This window comes from Melospiza melodia, chromosome 2, assembly GCF_035770615.1.
Source record: "Melospiza melodia melodia isolate bMelMel2 chromosome 2, bMelMel2.pri, whole genome shotgun sequence".
Classification (NCBI taxonomy): Eukaryota; Metazoa; Chordata; class Aves; order Passeriformes; family Passerellidae; genus Melospiza; species Melospiza melodia.
Window position 1 is genome coordinate 118600454 of NC_086195.1, and position 21504 is coordinate 118621957.

At 42.8% G+C, this 21504-nt stretch overlaps 1 protein-coding gene across 5 annotated transcripts in view; it reads right to left on the reverse strand.

Annotated features, from left to right (window-relative positions):
* Positions 1-7834: 7834 nt before the first annotated feature.
* The window catches only part of JADE3 (jade family PHD finger 3), a 63709-nt gene continuing 50039 nt past the window's right edge, over positions 7835-21504 (reverse strand). For all 5 annotated transcript variants that reach the window (XM_063149706.1, XM_063149709.1, XM_063149708.1 and 2 more), the window contains 4 exons: positions 15611-15727; positions 14670-15143; positions 12805-12922; positions 7835-11311 (listed from right to left, as the gene is read on the reverse strand). In XM_063149706.1, the coding sequence (XP_063005776.1) occupies positions 10419-11311; positions 12805-12922; positions 14670-15143; positions 15611-15727 (1602 nt within the window). In that variant the 3' untranslated portion in view covers positions 7835-10418. The remainder of the gene's footprint in view (positions 11312-12804; positions 12923-14669; positions 15144-15610; positions 15728-21504) is intronic.

The window sequence follows — 21504 nt, forward strand, 5'->3', positions numbered from 1 at the left end:
TGCTCCCAGGAGCGCTCCCGCCGCTCTTATAGCGCTCCTTGGTCCCCCGGCAGGGGCGGGCTGCGCGGCCGGGCCCCGCGGGATCCTCCTCTCCCCGGAGCCGGCGGTGCCGGCTGGCCCAGCAGCAGCGGCTCGGCACCCCTCTTCCAAGAGCTGCAGGGAGGGACAAGAGGGAGAAGAGCTTTCTTCCCCAGTACGGTGGCCCTTGGAGAAGCTGATTCCCCGAAGGCCTGACTTCTCCCTGCCTTCTTGCTCTGGTGGAGGTGGCCACAGATATTTGGCCCTGACTTCCAGCACCAGGGATCCTTCACAGCTCCTGCAGCAGCGCCTCGGTTATCCAGATATCTCGGGCCTTCCGCATGCCCTGTCCTCTTTTATTCCCCATGCTGTTTAGTCTCAAAAACTTGCAAAGGCAGGAGGCAAACAGCTGGCAACAAAATTTGCAGATAGAGTTGTCTGTTGCGCCTGCTTATCTCTGTGCTATGGCCACTACAGCTGCCAGGCCTCAAGTCTCAAAGCAGTGGGTACTTCTTTATTCCAGGTCTCCTCTTCAGCATCCCATGACATATTGCCTTTTAACTTGGACTTGGTGACCCCCACAGGGATCAGTGACATCAAGTGGCTTCAGGGCCTTGTGTGTCTCCGCCTGGAAACTCAGGAGCACAAGGCAGGCACAGGCTGGCTTGCTGCTCTGTCCCCTCAAACCAGGATTAACTCAACTGCTCCAAAGCTCACCTCTTCCCCATCCAGACTCTGGTTTCCAGCTGGCTTATGTAGCAGCCCCATTATTGAAGGGGCACTGCAACCAGTGATCCCATAGCACCCAGCTGGGTCATTTAGGAGGTAGTCCCCACACAGTTCCTCTTAGTTATTTCATCTGCTTCTTATCATATGTGGGAACCCAGAACATCCCTTTGGCTGTCCAGGACAGCCAGGACCCCTGCCAGGGGGCTCAGAAGCCCTGGCACAGAGCCCAAAACACCTGAGGTTTTGATTATGACCCGTGGAGCAAATTACCAACCTTATATGAAGATCAGCAAGCTACAACAGTTTAGGTAGAATAATAGTGAAGTTATCACGGGGTGAAAAAGTAGACTTTGGGGTTTCTGGTATGGGGTTTCAGGAGGCAAGATGGAGGGAACTGGCTGTGTCCAGCCTTTCTCCTTCTTCTTCTTGGCCTCCATCTTCTGCTGTGATGTTGGCACTTTTAGATTGGTTTAGAGTAGAAGCTCACTGTCTAACATAGGTGATAGGTATTGGAAAGTAATTGTAAATATCGTATTTAGTATTAGTTTAGTTTAGTGTTATATCGTATTAGTTTTTAGTATAAAGACAGAACAGTGCCCCGGGGGCAGGCAGTGTGCCTGGAACTGTCCTGCTGGTTGGACCTCAGCAGGACAGGAGAAAATTTTTTATAGATAAGACACAATAAACAACCTCGAGACCAAGAATTGAAGAGCTCTGACTCCTTCTTCAAGCACTCAGGCTGGGAAAAGAGACTTTTAACATTCTTGGAGTCACAGTGACCAGCAAGAGATCCCAAGAATCATACACCCTCCTTGCAGCAATTATATCCTGTTTAACATTTTTATTTGGTTGCCTTTATTCATAAAGCAGGTGGTCACAGCCCAGGCTTCACTTGCTAACATTTATTTCTATTAGTGGTACCTTCAGAAAGTTCATGGGCTGCATGACCTTACTGACATGTGCTTCATGTAGGCTTCTTCTGATGTAGTACTGATGTGATATTCCTTAATTTATGTTCATTAACTTATTGTCATCTCATCTGAGCAGTTAGACTTCTATTTTATAGGCTTCCATGGTATTCCTTCAGTGCTTAGCACTGAATTAATTTATTTTTCTGTCCTACTGCTGCATGTACAACAAATAGCAGGAATTCATCTCAGATCTGATGCAAGCAAATTATTAGCAACAACCAACACAGAGAAACATTCAGAACAAAAGTGCCACATCTCTCTTCTTTTTTCCGTACACTTCACAACATGGAAAGAAGATTCAGAAATTTTAAAAAACAAACAAACAAACCCATATGCAAAGAATCAAAGAATTCATTAAGTACAATGAAGAACAATTATTGCTTCTTACAAAGCTTAGCCACATTTACTGCTCTCCCATTGTTTTTGCACACTGCAAGGCCATTTGGGATACAAAGCAAGAGCTTACTGAATCCAGCAGCAACAGGAGGTACACCCTCAACCCACCTCAGCAGTCTCTGTTCCTTGCTGACTTAAGCATTTGCCAGCATGGTTTGGAGGCATCAAAACAAGCTGTGTGCTGGCACACACCTTGGGAGAAAATGAACAGCCTCTGTAAGCACTGGGTTACAACAGAGACTCTGTGCCATGCGCTTGGAGCTCGGAGCTCTAGTTACATGGGACAGCACCCCTGCTTTGTCCTCTCTGTGTTGGCTAATCCAAGCTTGTTGAAAGGTAGAGCAGGGAGGAATCCGTGCTGGGGTGCCTTCACAGAGAGCATCAGATAAAGTCTTCTGCCAGTACAAGCTCACCGTGGGAGAGAAGAGCACGGAAGGGGTGGCTGCCAAAGATTGTACTGCCTTGTGCCTTCCCACTGGCAACTTCCCACTGTGGCACTGCAGCCACAGGCTACTGTGTGGCCAAATCTGACTGATAGGGAGCTAACTCAGCACCTCGGTGGCTTCCACACTGCTGGCTTAGCATTTATTCCACATGGTGGGAGGGAGCAGGGAAGTGGAATTCTTACTTATCTACAACCATGAGGAACACAAAGAGGAGATCTGTGATGTGGGAGGCCTTGTAGGGTGAAGTCACAGCTCTCCCCCAGCCTGCAGGTTCCCTCAGCCTGCCAGAAGCCATTACCATTCCTGACAGTCAGGAAACACTCAGCAGCTCTGGAGAACAGCCCAGAGCCCCACAGAGATGGAAAAAAAAAACCCACTCTCAATGACTGTAGGCAAGAAGAGGTGCTGGACTATTTCAGGCACTGTAGAGACTGGGTTTTACTTCTGCTCATTCCTGGAAAGTTGCAGTTGTTCTTGTCTTCTTTTATGAGCCTGATCCTGCCATTTCTTCATTTTTAGAGCAATCATTGTCTTTTTTCCTTCCTTACTACTGTGAGTCCTCCTTCCTGCTTGAAGGTGGGAGAGCTCTAGGCCTGATCCATGGCTGGTATGAAGTGCAAATGCTGTGCATCAGCTGTCTGTATCCCAAAAGCTGCCTCTGTCAGGCCACCTCGGCAGATGGGCAAGGTACAACTGAGAGCAGGGACTGTGCCAAGGGCTGTGGAGCCCAAAGAGCCATTACCTCAGTGCAAGCCTGTTAAATCCATTAGGGCAGCCAGAGTGGGCATGTGGGAATTCTGCACTAGCAGATAGTACTGCATTTGGGGGTGCACAGATGGAGGGACAAGCAAAAAACCCTGAGCAAGAGCAGAGGCAGAAACGTGAAATCAGTCACTGCCATCAGTTCACTGGAAAGGAAGAGTTGGCACTGACATGCACTTGTTTGCAGCCAAGTATAATTCTTGGAATTGGCTTGTGTATCCAGATCAAGTTTTATTTGTTAGCAAGCAACAAGTAACTCCAAGAGAGATCAAACTGCTGAGAAGTTTCAATTGTTTACTAGTCTGGATGATCACAGTTGTGTATTTAAACATAATAAAACATTTGCCAAAGTACTCCATTTTCCTGTTTGCAAATGTCTGCTTGGGAGAAGGTAGCACCAGCAGATTTGTGCCCATTGACTAATTTATGTGTCCAACACCACTGTCACACAAGTTAATGCAGAATGGATTAAGAAGCTCAGACAGGGAATCCTTTATACAAAGGATTGCACTAAATCACCATGAAGTCATATTGAAGTATTTAGCCTTCAAAAACCAGTTTTCACAAAAATGGCAATCGTACCCTTTACTTATTACAGTTTATTACACAGACTTCTTTCAGCACAATTCCTTCTGTACAGGCCACAGGCTCATGAAAAAGCATCTCTCACTTAAGATTACAACGCTTAAGCAAATGTGTGACCCTTCCCACTGCAGCCAGTCTCCCCAGTGCTTCATGAACACCCTCACACTCTCACACTTACACCTCCATCTTCTTTGTCATGGGAGCACCAACCAGTGCAGGTTTCTGCTGCCTGAAGCTGCCTTACAAATCTGGAGTTCCCAGCCTGTGCCTCTCCAGACCTCTGCTCTGTACTGGGAGCAGTTGGGCAACAGGGTGCTTCAGAAAGCATTCTTCAGTGGAGCACAGCCAAGACACTTTTCATTAATGCCTTACTTTTCTGGTCTTTGTACCCCATGTGACCTGGATTTGCATTTTACTTGCCTCAGGATAAAAAAAAAAAAACATTGATATGTGCTACAGCAGCTGCAAAATTATAGTCACAACAGAGGTCATGCAACAGAGCCAGGACTTGAGGGGAAGGCAGCATCTTTCATTCAAATAACTGATCTAGCAACAGTGCTTTCAGTGTTTGCAGCTTACAGGCATGCAAATCCTTCTTCTGGCCAAATCAAAATTAAATTTCAAATTAACTGCAGATTTAGGGTGACTTCACAGAGCTTTAATTTAAGATGTTCAACCAGACAATTTGAGGAGTCTGGTTTATGTACCAGCCATTTGTAACGAGTGTAAACTACAACTTGCTTATTAGTATCTGCATCACCTGGCTCATCCAGCTTTTCAGCCTCTGTCCTTCCTTTAACCAGGAGAGATGTCTGGCTTGTTGCATAATGATTAATCAGGAAAAAGATGAAACAATGCTCCTACTTCATTTTAGAGGAGACAAGAGAACAATAGCTGAGCCAGTTTTAAGGAGGGAAAGCACTTTGGTCAGGTTCCATTCAACCAGATGCAAATGGAGCCTAAAATGCCAGTGACAGGGGTTCCCAAACTACCCAGCACCACCCTTCTGAGATAAGGAACTACAAAGGAATGCAGACAAACACTGTGGTTTCAGGTGAAGTGGATGGGCTAGTTCAGAGGTGTTTTTCCCCCTCAGATGACCTCATTCCCTCACCAGAGCCTGCATTCCCCAAGGTATAACCAGAGCCATTTTCCCAAGTGGCATGTAACACTTTTTCTTTCTATAGGTACTACTCTTGAAGTCTGTCACAAGCTCAAGAGCTCTCAGACGACCAGGAGATTTCTTGATGGCACCTTCCTTTTGTTACTGTTGAGCTAAGTTTTAAATCCTTCCTCAGGACACTGGCCCACCAATTTTATGAGCAGAACAACTCTGGAACTGTTATGGAACTGTCAAAATACAACTTTTGTCCTGCTCCCCAGTGCTCTTTCCTTGGGATAGGGTGGGTGGAGCAGCACCTGAGGAAAAACAACAGAAACTGGAAAAAAATGTCTTAAGGATGTTTAAGCCAAAAGAAACCATGAAGGTGTCATCATGGAAGCTAGCCAGAGATTTAAAACAATGTATATCAGATAAAGCAGCCAAGGTGAGGCAGATACCCAGCTCCAAGTGTGACGAGAAAGTAATGGAAGGCAGGGAGGGTCTGCCCAACCTAAAACAAAAGAAGAATCCCAGAGAAAGGGCAGGGCAAGGTGGATGCAGGAGACTGCCCCAGACAGAAGAAGCCTACTGGAAAAAGAAAGTTTATTTGGGAGCTGCATACACAGAGGCAGGGAAATTAATGAGCAAATATGCGAGGCTGCTTCTCCTAGAACCACGTGGTCACAGAAATTTATCCAAGCTCTCTGCAGAGGGGGGAGCTTGAGGAACAGAAACAGTCATGCACATCCACTATTTTCAAACAACTTACCCAACTAATATGTAACATTTTCTTTCAGAAGTCAGTGTTTGCAGTCACTTTAATCCTCCTGCCACATCCCACTAGATGCACCCACTTGGTTAGGAGCAGAGCCCGACAGCAGTTATCCCAGAATCATCTCTACAAGAGGTAAATACCACAGAGTTTCACCTCAGGAGTGGGCAAAGTGTTCAGCCATGAAGCTGGTGTAAAAGGAAGGTTCAGAAGCAGCAGTAGCAAGGCATCTCCCGTGAAACCAGAGCCCAGAAGTCTGTGTGTCTTCACTTCTTCCTAAGGAAGCCACATTGAGGCACGCCATTGTTTTCCATTTCTGCCCTTCCCCGGTATTTTTCCCTTGCATGCCAAGCTCCCTGGTTGTGCAAGCAGCTTTTGTTCCTTAATTCGCATCAAAAGCTTATTCTCTTAGTAGATGTGTCAATTCCCTGCAGTGCTAAACCTTTACAAGTTCTGGGATCATCCAAATTCCCAAGATGAGAATGAGTGGTTTCGCTGGATTATCTTGGCAGCTCACAGAGGCAGGCTTTGGTTCCCTCCCAGGTATCACATCCACACCATAAGTCAGCACTACAGCCTGCACATCCAGGCCAGGTCATCAGAGCAACCACATCAAATTCAAGGGAATGTGGGAATGTTCCAGGCTTACATTGAATAGCCAAAGACATTTGTCAATTTCTCCTCCAGTAGTTTGGGATTTATGGTGCAAAGAAAACATTCCACAAGTGATATACACAAGTTATAACTGAGAAACATTTCTTTTAGGGTAGAAACATAAATGCAGAGATGATGGTGCTCAGAACCACTGTGCAGCCCCTTTAGCCCTTGGACCATGTTACCATCAACAAGAAAGCACACTTAGTTATTTGATGAGACTCTACAAATAGTAAATGTTTCCTAATTAATGGGGACACCAATCTCCTTCCTTGGCCCTGTCTTTCCCTCATCCCAGCCACAAGCAGACTATATGTGGAGAGGGAATTAGAACCACCAGTCAGAAAGTCACAACAAGGAAGTGTGTTGCTGGTATCTGTTGCCAGATGCCTTTAGGGAAGAAGAAATCCTGGTCCTGAATAACAACAAACAGTCCAATGCTTACTGCTTCTTCCTAGTGCTGGCTTTTCTTCCCTTCTGTCTCACCTTTACTGCCTTTTCCCCTTGTTTTACCTCCTGCTTGCTTTTCAGCTGAGGGATTTGGGCTCCATTTCACCCAAGCTTTCTTTAGCTACAGTTCCAGCCTGCCTGGGGCCACCTGCTCAGTCACTGCAGCCCTTAAGCCAGCCCACAGGGGTGTTGTTGGCTGCTCAGCTTTGACTCTGCTGCTGCCGGGGCCATTGCAGGCAGGAGGGTCACTGCTGCCTGCAACAGCCACACTGCAATGCCATCCTTCTTGAAGGCTGCCAGCTGCAGAGCCAGTCAGAGCAGGAGGGACACCATGGGATCAGCTGTGCAGCTAGCACAGCACCTCTCCCTCCACCTTCTCATTCTTCCTTCCTCCCTGCTGTAGCCCAGGGAGCAGCTCCCCCGTGCCAGCGAGGCACCTCACAGCACCGGCCTGTGGGAGCAGGGGGAACTACAGCAGAAGGTCAGGAAAACCCACGTGAAGGGGACAGAGCCCAGGAAGGCAGCGCTGGCCCCGCTCTGGCTTTGCACGCAGGCCGGTGGGAGTTCAGCTGGTACAAGAACGGGATCAGACGGGAGGCCTGGCTGCGGCCCTTCCTCTGTCACTCTGTCCGACCAGGGACAACCAGCCATACCACAGCATAAGCAAATACATTGAAAAGGGAGGCCAGGGCAGCACATGGTCTGTTACATTTGCTCAGCTAGGCAGAAACAAAAGCCAGGCTTGCACTATTTCCTATACAGAGCAAATTAGTGCTCAGCGACTCTTTTTTGGGAGGCTGAAGGGGAAGGGTTTTCCTGGATACTTAACTTGTTAAAGTATTGCCAAATCGGCAGAAATAATTTACTCCTGATGGACACAGTACTGATGAGTTTTACAACCTGCCAGACACAGAGGGTAAAGCCCTGAATAAATCACAACAAATGAAAATATTGTTAGCAGTTTCATAATTTAATGAAAAAGTACTTGTAAAAAGGGGACATCTGAAAAAGACCGAGTCCATCTTGGAAAATTGAATATATATATATTTATATATATAAAACAAAATGCAAAAACACAACAAAAAATTGACAAATAAGGTTAAGAGGTAATACTTCAAACAGTTAGCCACCGAACGCACAATAAAAACTAGCAAATGCACTTTGGGGACAATACTTGAGAACTACATAACCAAGGGCTCCTTCATATGTCTATTAAAATCATGTAAAAATTAGCAAAACCATTGCCCAGACTGGAAACAACTGAATTGATAACCCCAGAAGAGCAGAAACGCTGAGTTTTGCTGAAGCACCATTTTCCCTCTCTTCTGTCATATGCTTCCAGCCACAAAATAACATGAACACTTTGCTGACCTCCCAGATAAGTGTTCCCAATAAAAGCTTCATAAAATTTCATGGCCAGTGAGAGAGGATTACTAATAAATATTGAAGGAGAACTAAGAGAATCAGAACCAGAATACAAATGAACAGACATTTGTTTACTTATTCTGAATGACCCATGGCTTAGAACACAAAGCATTTCCCATAAAAATAAAATATGTGGAAACCTAAATTGCTACTGCATATTTACACCAAAAGAAATAATTTTGAAGATACAGCTCTAGAAAGATCAATTACACAAATATACATAAAATCAAGAAGTAAAAAAAAAAAAAAAAAATTAAAAAAAAAAATTAAGATGCATGAAGCAAACAGAGCAGATTGGCCAAGTATACTTTTTTAAAAATTATTTCACTTCTGAAGAGTCCTCCAGCCCCTGACCTGCTAGTTCTATTGCAACTAGGGAGATTTCAAAGTTAGTTTAAAACAAATCTGAAAATGTCATTGCCATTTCCCAACCTAAAAGCAATAAATTAAAACTATGAAGCTAAACCGAGCTGCTGTTCAGATTCTGCATAGTCATTTTCACACTGTGAGGGAACACCTTTTTGTTTGTAGACAAAACTGAATCCTCAACAGAGCTGTACAACGTGCCCTACATAACCTGTGGGTTGTTTCAGCCAGTGATGTGGGGACAGAGGATGTGTTTATGAAATGTACAGCATTTCAGACAAAAATAGTGCAGTAGCTTTGTTGATCAACACAACACCATCTGTAAAACAAGTTAGTTTGCATTCAAACAGAAATCCCCTGTCTTTGAAACAAACAGAAAGGGATTCATTCCCTTCCCCTCTTGACTCCTCAGTCAGTACTGGCTGAAATTTAATCACTATTTAATAACCACTGATTTTAAAGGACATACAAAAAATGTGTTAGACTGGGAAACAGCAACTGATCCAGAGGTTGAAAAGCAGCACAATAAAAATAGTAGATTTTCAGGAATAAAAAAAAACCCCATCTTTAATTAAACCATCATACTCTAAATGATGACTGGCTAAAATTTTACAGACCTAGATGCCAGAAGACTCCTATGCCTGTGTTCAGGCAACTAGGGTTGAAAATTTGCACCTGAAAAAAAAAATTCAGCTAAAATTATTTCTAATTCAGCTGACTTTAAAAATACCAGGTAAAAACACCTCCGGATATGAAATCTCAGTTTCAAGAGGAACCTGGCATCACCGGTGATTGCCTAAATGTAAGTGTCAAATAGCATTTTTCTTTGAAGTAGTACATCTACTTTTGTAAACACTATCCACAAAATTAGCCATCTGTACTTGTTAGCTGGGTAAAATATTTACAAGTGCATCCCACAACAAGCATCTATGTACAGAGATTAAAAAAACTGAAGTACTAGAAGTTGTATATTTACAAAATAAGCGAATTATTGTGAAGAGAAACACAATCTTCAGCAAAAGCAGGGAATGGGGGGCACGTCTAGAGGTCAGCGAGTTTGGCAGCGAGGGCCAGGACGCCTGCTTCCGCCCTCTGCAGGGAGCCTGCAAACGGCACTGCAGTTGCAAGCCTCCTGCAGAAGGGGACCAGCACTTAGTAGTCACTTTGGGCCTGATCCAGCAGAGCACACCAGCATGTGCTCGGACAGCTGAGCACAAACGTTCCCGGGGGAAACCAGCAGGGCTATCCACGTGCTTCACTTCCCAACACATCCGCAAGTGCATTGCTGGATCAAAGCCACACTGCAGGTGCCATAACAACGCACTTTCAGTGTCTCCGTTTGCAGTCTCTTGCAACACCTTAGAGCAATGCAAGGCCTTCTTCTAAACCTGTCCACCACCACCAGACTGCCTCCACACGAACACAGTGCCTTGCACTTAAGCTGGCAAGGGAGAAGCAGTTTCCTGAATTTTTGCACAATTAACTGCTTTGTGCTCTCCCAGATGTTACCCTCTGACAAACACACAATTTCCACAACTTTGTGGATAACTGAGCTAACCCTGCAAAGACTGCAAACCAATTCACAGTTGAACAAAACTACTCTGATTTCTCTTTCACCCCCATCCCCTACTGCAGCTCTTCCTAAATAGGTCCTAGACTATTTTCTGGAACCTTCTGATGCTGAGCTTTGCACTGGTACACTGGAATACATAAAGGCTGAATTACCCCGTGGGGGCTTCTAATCACCTTTGTACCGAACTGTGAGATATCATATTCTTTTTGTTTCTATTGTGACAGTCTCTTCCAAAGTCCTTACTTGGGCTTTCTCGCTCTGAGCTACTTCGTCTTAACCTCACTTGTTCTTTGTTTTCATCACTTTCTGCTTCAGAGTCACTCAGCTCTAAGTCAGGACAGTACCCATCGTTGTCCTGGTATGGAGCACCTTCAAGTGTCTGCTTGCTCCACAAGCGATCTTTTGTTGCAAGTCTTCTCGTTGGCTTTTCACAGCACCGGAGATCTTCCGTGGTCCTCACCAGACTGTTGGTAGCCTCTTTAAAGGACCGGCTGAAATGTTCTATGGTGGATTTGCGGAATCCACTCTGGCTGGCCAAGTGAGCCGTGAGCACGGACTCCTGTTCGTAGGACGTCTGGCTGGAGCTGTCTCTCTGGCTCACATCTCCAGCCCTGCCCATCAGACCATTGGATTTGGACACCAGCCTTGAGTTCTCCTGCTGCAGCCGCCCGTTCCCGATGGAAGACTGTCCATGCAGAGCAGCCTGGAACGCTAAAGGCTTCCCGGAAGGCTGGCCCCGGTGAAACTCCATCAGCTGCGTGGGGCCACAATCCTTCACCTCGCCCCGCGGCTTGCCGATCCCTGCCAGCAGCCCATTACTTCTGCTGTCGTGCTGATACCTGGCATAAGATTTTGCTTTAATTTCAAACGATTCCTTTGACATTGGCACACTCCGTTTGCTGTAAACAGTGCTGTTGTTGTCAGGAGAAAGCGGTCTGTTGCCAGGCTTCAGCGAGTTATTTTTGCAGTCTCCCAATGCTGATTTGGGCATTTTTAACTTCAGGGTGATCCTGGGAGGTGGGTAGAACAGTGTGTTCTCTAGTGCACTTGTCAGGGTATGGCCTACAGGAGAAAGAGGTGAGGAAGCAGAAGAAAAAGAAAAAAGGCTTTTTTAAAAAGCGTAATTTCTTTTGCCATCCGTAACAAGTTTATCGTCCATTATATGCTCATGCAACAGTAAGCATTTGCAAATAATTAGCGTGAAATTATTTTAGGACACAAAGGAGAAGTTGGGATAACCAAACTGTTCCAAATTATCCACCGCTTTGGAATTTAGGTAAGCATTTAAATATTCCATTAAAAACAACAATGTGCCCTTTTTACGGGGCTCTAAGCCAGTGAATTGAACCAGTTTTGAGATATGACTGAAGTCGTTCCAACAAAGCTGTAAAAAAGGTTCATATTCAGTTTTGGATGAAGAAAAAACAATGCTTCAAACTGAGTTTCAATTTGGACTTAGTTCAACTCTCTGCTTTGTATTATAAAATTCTCTAAGCTTTAAAAGTCTTTTTACCTCAACATACGAGTTGTTTGTGGTAATACATGCTTACAGCATCCACTGCAAGTATTAAGCTATTATAGTAAGTATTAAAAAAACACTTGTACTTGTAAAGATATTAAATAAACTTAGTAGGCATTTCTAATAAAATGCATTTACACAAAAGCAAGGAGCTTCAGAGTGCCACTGCTTCCATGAAGTACTAGTCTGATCTAGTTAAAAAAAACCCCCTTATCAGTACTAATGAAACCTATCCATGTTTCAGAGACAGAGAAAAAAAGCAGGAAGATTTCACCCTAAGCCAGTGAAGTATGTATCTTGAAAGACCAGAGAGATCTTAATTTCACACAAAAAAAAGCTGCCTTTCCTATTAAAAAAAAATCCCAGTAACTACACTGGAATGCATATGCTTTTCCTCTTTCCAAATGCTGTGTTCCTTATTTTAAAATAAGTTGCTGTAAATGCTAAGGGCAAAGTGGGGTTTGGCACCTCAGCATTCCCAAAGAGTTACTAGTCCCTATTAATACCCAGAGTACTTAAACTCTTTTGGCAGGAAGGAGAGCAAATGCAGATGGCAAGCTAAGAAATCTGCGCTGCTCATGACGTGCACAAGGCACATGAGAATAGCAGCAATTCCCATCAGTCACTCTTTCTCTTGCCTGAAGGAACCAACTGGTGACAGCCAGCAAAAAAAGCCTTCTCAGCTGGAGAAGCAACCAGCAGGGTGGAGCTTGCTGTGGGGAACCAGTGCCACACACCAGCAGCCCAACAGTGCAAAAACCTAGAGATCACCAGCAGCTCATTTCTGCTATCTGGATGCCACAGTGATAAGCAACAGGCATACACCAGAAACAGCCATAAAATAAAGAAATATTCAAGTAAATACTTTAAGCAATTATGGAGTTCTGTGTTGCTAGTTTGATTGACTATGTACTTGAAGAAAATTCTTAAAGGCATTTTTACATGTTAAAAGCACTAACCAGGAACATAAAGAGAATACACTGCTTTAGTTTAAATACAGGCAGGATTTATAAATATTTTGCATTTATATGATTACCTGCAGCAATTTCCTGATTAATGAGTTGGACTTGCAAGTTGAAGACCTGCTCATGTACTTTACTGTGGGACAACTTCAGTTTCTCTCTCCTGCTTACCATGTAGCAGAGATTTCTTACCTATGGAGGAATAACAGGAGACTTAAAAGGCAGAAAGAAAATAAATGCAAACATAGTGTACAAATTGTATCAACAACATTACTTGCAAAATCCCTTGGTAAAGTTCTTGTGAATATTACTGAATGTAGCTAACTATTAAAAAAATAGTTAAAAATTAAAAATATGTTCAGCCTGGAAAAGAGAAGGCTCTGGAGAGACCTCATTGCAGTTTTTCCTTATATGAAAAGGGATTGTAAAAAAGACAGAGAGACCAGAGCCTTTAGAGACAGAAAAGAAGGCAATGTTTTTGAACTGAAGGAGGGTGAGTTTACACTGGGTGTAAGGAAGACATTGTTCACAGTGAGACACTGCAACAGGTTGCCCAGAGAAATTGTGGAGGCCCCATCCCTGAAGTGTGGTTGGGGCTTTGAGCAACCTGGTCTCATGGAAGGTGTCCCTGTCCATGGCAAGTGTGTTGGAACTAGAGGCTCTTTAAGGTCCCTTCCAACCCAAACAATTCTGATTCAGTTCCACATAATTCTACTTGTTTGAGCTAATAGCAACATTTCCACCTAAGGTGAAAGAGTTAGAAGAGACACTGTAAGTTCTTGATAAACACCTAAAAGTGCTTTCAAAACACAGAAAGAGCATAGGGGCTGGATGAAAGGTATCTGCCAAATAAACTTTCCCTAGCACTCACTTCCATCAGTCCAGAACTGGAATTCCTTTACCTAGAAACTAAATTCCAAGATTCCCAAATTTATATTTATCCCAAGATAGAATAGAAAATGTTGTGGCACAAGAAGTTCAGAAACTTGGAAACAGGCATTTCAAATTATGAATCCCCTCCACTCAGAATAAGTACATCCATTTCAACAATATTTGATGCAAACCAAACATTTATCAAACAAAAACTTGACATGGTCTCTTGAAAAATAAAAAAAAAACCACCCCCAAATACCAATCCTCCATATTATGGGGTTTATATTTTTTTCTTAAAGCATGCTTCCATATCTAAAGCAGTCCTGGAAAAGATCTGAGATTGATTATGATAGATTAAAGACAACAGTTACACTGACAAGTGCAAATCTTGGCTCCAACAATATTCCTGTATGTTCATGTTGTTCTCTCCACAATATCTTTTCCCCTTTTCTCACCACACTATTACCTCTCTTCTGCTTTTACTTCCCCTCTCCTCATCACATCTATTTTATTTTATTACCTTTTTTACATTCACTACCTATTTCTAAGCACTTGGAAACTGCAGGTAACCCCTACCCAACAGGCCAACCTAACAGGCAGCCTCCAAGTGGTAACAAGCCTTACTCTTCTTTTCGGTTTAATAAAAGTAACATTTTTTTCTAATTTTATCTGTATCACTAACTATTACTACAGTGGGCCAAATAAATGTCTTCATTTTTTTAAACATTTACTCAACTGAAGCTGAAGTCATAGAGTCAATTACCAAGTATGTCCATTGTGCATAGAAATATGCATCTTTAAACACATAAAGGAATAACCTTTAAGCAAGTCAGGAAGCACTGGTTTCACCTTGGATCTTTAATTGGACTGAGAGAGGCAGCTCCTGAAAGTCTCTGCAGCAGGCAGTGCAGCATGTAAAAAATGGAGTTGAAGTCCCTACGTTTTTATTTTTTAAATTATTATTTTCAAAATCATCTCCCTTTGAATTCCCCATTTCTTTCATCCACAAAGAAAGACCTTGCTCAACTGCAAATAGTCTTTCAAAACTTTACAAGTTAATTCTTACCCTCTCTAGGTCCTGCCTTAAATGCATGAACATCCTCATGCGAGTATGAATGCTATCTTCTTTTGGCTGCACCAAGCCATTTTCTTCATCCTCCTTGGGAGGAAACAATGGTTTGTTAAAGTTACTTTTTCGCTTTAATTTCCAGTAATTGTAGATAAAGTCTACAGCAAGTTTAGGAAGGCCCAGCTCTGCTGCAACGTCCTCCACTTTTACTAGTGAGTAAAACTCTTCTTCCAGCTCTCGGAGCTTTTGGGCTCGCAGGCTTGTTTTCTCACTCTCTGTTTGCTTCTGCTCTGGCACGCTCTTGGGGTGCTCCTCAACATCAGGCAGCGAATTCTGTTTGTTCTTGCTGTGCTTTAGACAGTACGACTTGAACTTGACTTCATCCCCATCATCCAGGATAGTCTTCATCTCCAAGCTATGCTCAAAGGCACAGGTGACATGAAAGGCAGTGATGCAGCTTTTCACGGAGCACTGCAGACAAAACAAAACAAAAAGCCTCAATTACTAATTACTCAATTACTAACAGTAGCAGCAAACTAGAAAAAAAAGGACATAACTACCTCAACCACATGAAAATCCATCCCTACCAAAACCAATTTCCTACATGTTCTTAAAAATATTGATCCCTTTGAAGTTGGTATTACCAAATATAGTATTTTCTTGTTTACAGAGTGTTCAGTAGAAGTGTTCTGTTAATCTTTGATAAACATAATAGTGGCTCTTAAACACCTCAGCCTTATTCAAAAGATGGCAAACCTGACTAATTCTTCTGTCTAGTCAACTAATTTGATAGCAAATGGCTATGAAGAAGCAGACATCTATCCAACAGTCATCTCCATTGTAAAGCATCTCTGAACACAGGAAGAACAAAATGCAAAACCAAAATTGCCCTTCTGACAAATTCATCCCTGCAGAGTCACTATGGGACAAGGACATACCTGAATGCAAGCACCAGTTTTCAGTTTGCATAAACTACACACTAGAGCCCATCGACTTGGTGGAATGTGAGACACCTTTGTGATTGGCTCCATCCTTTCTGGGCAAGCAATACTAACCTGTAAAGAAAAAAAGCAGCGCAGAAACCAGTTATCAAAGAGAAAAAAACCCAACCCAATCTCTCCATTTATATCAGAAGAAGAAAGCCATCCATTCATTTCTCTTCCAGCAAGATGTCCATGTACTCATACTTCTCAGAAAGGGACCCCAAAAGATCCCACATGCAGACAGCAGTGTGGAATACTATCAGTTTAACCTGGTGACTGAAAGCTGCAATCATTCAAAACATCTGAGGCATCTACAGCATGCCCTTGTTATGAACCAATGTCCTGATTCCAGCCAGGACAGGGTTAATTTTTGCAGTAGCCAAGAGGAAGCATGGCTAGGACCCAGAGGTTATTCTACACCAGCTCACATCATTTTCTGAGAGTGGGGGGAAGGGCTCTCTTCTGGTCAGGTAAGTGTGGTGTGAAGCCAGTGGTCGGGTAGTGCTGGCTCTGTTACTGATATTGTAGCTCTTACAGTCCATTCTTCTTTGTTTTTCTTATTTCACTTGCTGCTTCCAGTAAATTCTTCTTTCCTTGATGCATGATCCTTACCATTTGTGCCTTCAAATCCCCTCTCCAGCCTGGTGCAAGGGAGGGGGGAGTGGAGCATGGTTTGAAGTGCTTCAGTGGGAACACTAAATTGGGGAATACGTTCCTAAACCACCACCAGTTGAGAGACTGCAGCAAGTGTCACTCTAAGTTTATTTCCATTCCCTTGTGGTTTTGTTTTTGGGGTTTTTTTCCCCTCTGTGCTGCTTTTACAGGTCTAACTTTAAAAAAATGCCAAAATACAAGCCCCTCAGAACAAAACAGGAACGCTTTCCTGAAAAGTTCCTTCTATAAAATCCCTAGATCTGCTACGGTATCTACTTCTGTCAACTCAATATTTGGGACAGAACCAGATCTATCAGTCAGCAGCCAGGAAAAGCCTTGCTTCCCAGCTCTGCCTCTCCACTGAGCACTCCCACTGCAAGAGATAATCCTAATACATTTTCCTAACTATGGACTGTATCAAACATAATTTGAGGAAAAAAACCCAACAAACTTCTCTTATTACAAAGCAGGATATATCATCTTGTGCTAGTTTTCACAGACTTAGTCTCAACGATCAATTTGTCTCTGGTAGACCAGATTATAGATATTACTAAAAGAAAAGAAAAAACCCCACCCATATATAGACAGAATAGTTCTTCCTATTCTTTGTTATATTAACTTCCTCATATCCATTGTGATAGAAGTTTCTCAGTTTTCTGTTGTCTATACAGGGAAATGAGGACTCTCCTCATCTCATGATGACTTAGAAACCAAAACAGATAAATCTATATCTGTAGACATCCCTAAGCCCATCCTGACAGGATTTATCCAAGCACAGAAACAAAAACTTGGCCAGCTCTGAATGACTAACATGCAGAACTGGGCCAATATGAGAATGGCACATGGCAGAATATTTCAGTGGGATAACTGTCCCAAAAACATCAGTCTCCAAAAGCTTGGATTTTGATACTTCTCCAACACTTTTTGAATTCAGCAGTTGTGTGCCTTGCAGGGCTACCTGGCTGAACCAAAACCACAATGCTGATACAGTACAGTTTCTAAAAGCAATTCATCTGAATAGAGCAGACCTGTATTTCCTGTGGTGGGAATATGGGCTTCTTCTCAAAGGGGTCAAGCCTAAGAATTCAAAGAAAGGAGGTTCCTAGGTCATGCTCTGTGGCACAGTGAGGCCAGAAGAAAGCTGATGGCTAAAAAAAGCAGTTAAGGGTGACATTTGAACAACAATTATTTTGTTTTTCTAGAAAATTACTACATTATAGTAATTTCCATAGATTAAATCTACAGTAAGAGACACCCAGGAAAATCTGGGTTGGATGAATTAGTTTAACATGTGATAATTAAACTGGCAACTTTACAAGAGCTGGTAGACAAAGCTGAATTTTTTAGCTTCCCTTTGGAGGTACATCATCAATCATTTGATGCACATATTCATTTTAAAACCTGTTTAATCCCTATGGACGAAAAGCTTTCCTTCAGCAGACCTCCTCAGTGAAGTAGACTTAGCCAAAGATAGCAGTGCTAAGTCACAGTTGCTATGCTCAGAATATTTTTGCTACTCTCTCCTTATCATGCATTGCTTAAAGGATCATTTAAGTAGGTGGAAAGAACAGCTTTGCAAGAGATTACTCAGTTCATCATTTCCACATTAGAAAAAAAAAAAGATGACCAATAGTTCATGAATTAATGACATAAATGGACTCAAATAAGATAGTGCTTGTTACAGTACTTCCCTCTCTGATCTGCCAAGTGCAAGCCCACATCTTCTGGAACATATTGAGTGCATGGCATTTCCCAAAGTCCTCATTAGGAAGACACTGAGATGCTTCAGAAGGTTCAGGTTTTAAAGAAGAACAGTCAGGCAATACGTGATGTACTCATGAGACAGACGTGGCTAACAATTTAACCTCTTGTGGCCTTCCTTAAATTGGTGGAAAAGTGACAAGACTGTCCCTGGCATGCCTAAGTAGCTCAACAAAATCATGGTCAGTGCTCTTCAGTATCATCAAATGTAGCTTTTTTGCTTCCAAAATGAAAGAAAGTTTCATGAACCTGACTTGACCATGCTTAGAACAAGTTGCACAGGTATTTCTGAAACAATATTGTACAAAGATTGATTGTTACCACTACACTGAGAGACAAGACTTCCCTTAAGAATCAAGGGATTTCATGAATGTGCCAGGCTGTCTATATTCTTTTCAAAAAGAAACCAGAACCTACAATGACTTTTTTCTGGAGACTGAGTAATATCAGCTTTCCACTGGGCTTCCCAGCAAGAGGTGGGAATTGACACAGACCTTTTCCCTGCCCCTTTCTGCCCCCTTAAATATTCTCCCTGCTCCTTCCCCAGAGGAGACTCATAAGGTCAGGAAGCATTTATATTGGAAATACTGTTCATTCAGCTTGTAATGCTGACTGTTGATATTACCCCACTTTGTAAAAGCACAAAGAGGCACTTACAGAGTCAGGTGCAATTTATTTACACTGGCCTTGTGCCACCTGCATGTTTCTGCAGAGAGGAGGCAAGGCAAAGTCCATTTGAACTTTGCTGCTCACAAGGGATCCAGAGAGCAGAAGCCAACCTTTTCATCCCCCAAGAACTCCCATTCCAAGGCAGAAATGATCCATCTGCCATAACATGTAGTCATTTTCTCCATTTCTTCACTTTGCATCAGGTTACATCTTGACTGCTATACTCTGAAGAAGTTCTAGGAGTGGGAGAGAGTGAAGACAGTGGGTTGTTGAAGCCTATTATCACGTTATGCACATGATCAATCACCCTGCTGTCCTCTGCTTCCCTGCTAACTGTGCCACCAGCAGCTGCTCCAGTACACAAGGATCAGTGGTTGGGAAGGGCAGCCCAGTGGCTTGAGCACAGCCACTCACAACAGCTGCTCAGGACAGTAAATTTTATCTTTGCTCTACAGCCAGGGAGGTGTTATCACTTTCTGCTTCAGCTAACACCACACTGACTGGCAGAGGACATATCTATAATAGGTTATCTAAGGCAGAGAAACACCTTGAATTTCAAAACACTCAATACAGGTTTTCTGGTATCAATGTTTCCTTTTTTGATTTTTTTTTATTTAGAAGAACACCTTTTAAAAAAACATGAAATAGACCACATATTTACACTAAAGGAAAGTAAAGACAGAAGAAAAAGAGGATATAAACCCATGAGTACTCTTTGGAAAGTAAAAACATTCAATTGTCCCAATCAGTCAAGGGAGTGAAAAGAAAGCCTTTAAACAGCATTAACTCCCAAGGAAGGCAGGGAAGAAGAAAGATTTTAAGACAGTGCTGAATGAATTAATGCAGGAGAATACCTGGCACAATTGACTGCAACAATGCTAGACTACACTTGGTGACTCATGGAGCCTCTCTGAACCTTTTGCCACAAGACACAAATGTTCAGAGCCCCTTCCTCCCTGCTTTCTGCCTTGATTCACTTTGTTAGGGCCTCAAGAGGAAATAACAGTGACTTATACTTAATGTTTCTTAAAGGGAGTTCCAGCATGCTAATACCTTGGAAGAAAAAAATAATAGATACATGAGAATGCACACTCTCCCCTAAAGCATCCATGCCTGGGTCTTCAAACTCTTTCTTGCCCCCTGCAGCACATAAGGCCCCTCCAAACAGGAACTGAGCTACTGGGCTTGTGTGTAGTCACAGGTAAAGCAATTCAGTTAGCAGAGAAGCCAGGAAAACTCTTTGTAAATCTCTACTAAATCTCTACTAAAATGGTATCTCAGCTCCTGTTTGGAGGGGCCTTATGTGCTGCAGGGGGCAAGAAAGAGTTTGAAGACCCAGGGATGGATGCTTTAGGGGAGAATGTGTATTCACCTACACACAAGCCCAAGAGAATGGATCCAAGAGGCATTTCCCATGCCTAGAGACATGTACCACCTCTTCACAATGCCTGACACACTTGGCATTGGTGCAGAGAGGAGGCGTCCAAAACCTGGAATCACTGAATGGGCTGTGGAAACAGCTGGATTCAAGCTCTCCCACCCTGGGTGTCCCCCAGTAGCTTCACTTCCTCAGCCAGAGGAGCAGAGCCTGGGCAGGCAAAAAGCCAGGGTGTGCTTCCTGCTCAGCCATCACCACCTTCCCAAACCTCACTGTTCCTTTTCTGCAGATGAGAACAGCAAGGCAACCACATGCAGAATGGACCTCTTAGAAAAAACAGTCAGCTCAGAGCCAGGAGAGCTTCCAGGCAAGACACTTCATAAGCACAAGAGGAAAATTGATTTTTAAAAAAAATAAATATTTTTGGTTTTTTTCTCAACTGCTTACTCCTTGAAAGTGAAAGCAATGACAGAAACTACAAATAGGCCTGAAAGGACAAGTGCAGCTGCAAAGACCATCTCCTTAAGAAGCAGATATATGTGCCTGAGACAACTAAGAATTACACACTATATCCAGTTGCTAAGTCAAAATAAACCAAACCAAAATCTTAACATCTTCCTCAAAGTTGTGCACACATCAGACCTGTCTGCACAGAAAATACTGTATGCTTGATTTTATGGTGCTGACAGATCTGGCTACTGTCTCACATTAAACCACCCACCATAATAGATTTGTGAATCTTACCAGAAATCAAACATAAATATCCCAAGTGCAAAATTAAACACAAACTCCATCTATACCTAAGTGAACTTTCTGTTTTACAGAACTACACTGTGATGCTAAAGTTGATTCAAAATGGAGGAAGAAGCGTAAAACTTCATTATGAAACTCTCCATATATGTTATGCACAGATATATCAAAAAAGCTTTTATTTATAAAGTGTATATAACATGGAGATAAAAATCCTCATCTCCCTACCATTCAGAAAAATTCTAATTCAAAGAAACTTTAAATACAAACTGCAGCATACATCCTATACAAATAATGCAGTGCAGGCGACCTTTAAGCAAACAAACATAACTCTGAAAAAAGTGGAGGTACTCATGCAAATTACACATGTATCCAAGCACACAAATTCACAAAAAAATATGAGACAGTGAAGCTGCAGTTGAAGATACAGCTTATATAAGTTGCACTTTCTAGCAGGTCACAGATACCATAATGACACCAAGAAGTGATTGCTGAGTAAATGCAGGTGACAAAGTGACTCATTAGTAGAACATAATCTGGACTCTTTCCCACACTTCACAGACTGAGCAGCCCTATCAAAATAAAGCCCAGTATTATGCCAAAGACCTTAAATCATGAGAATGCAAGAGGGCAGAGG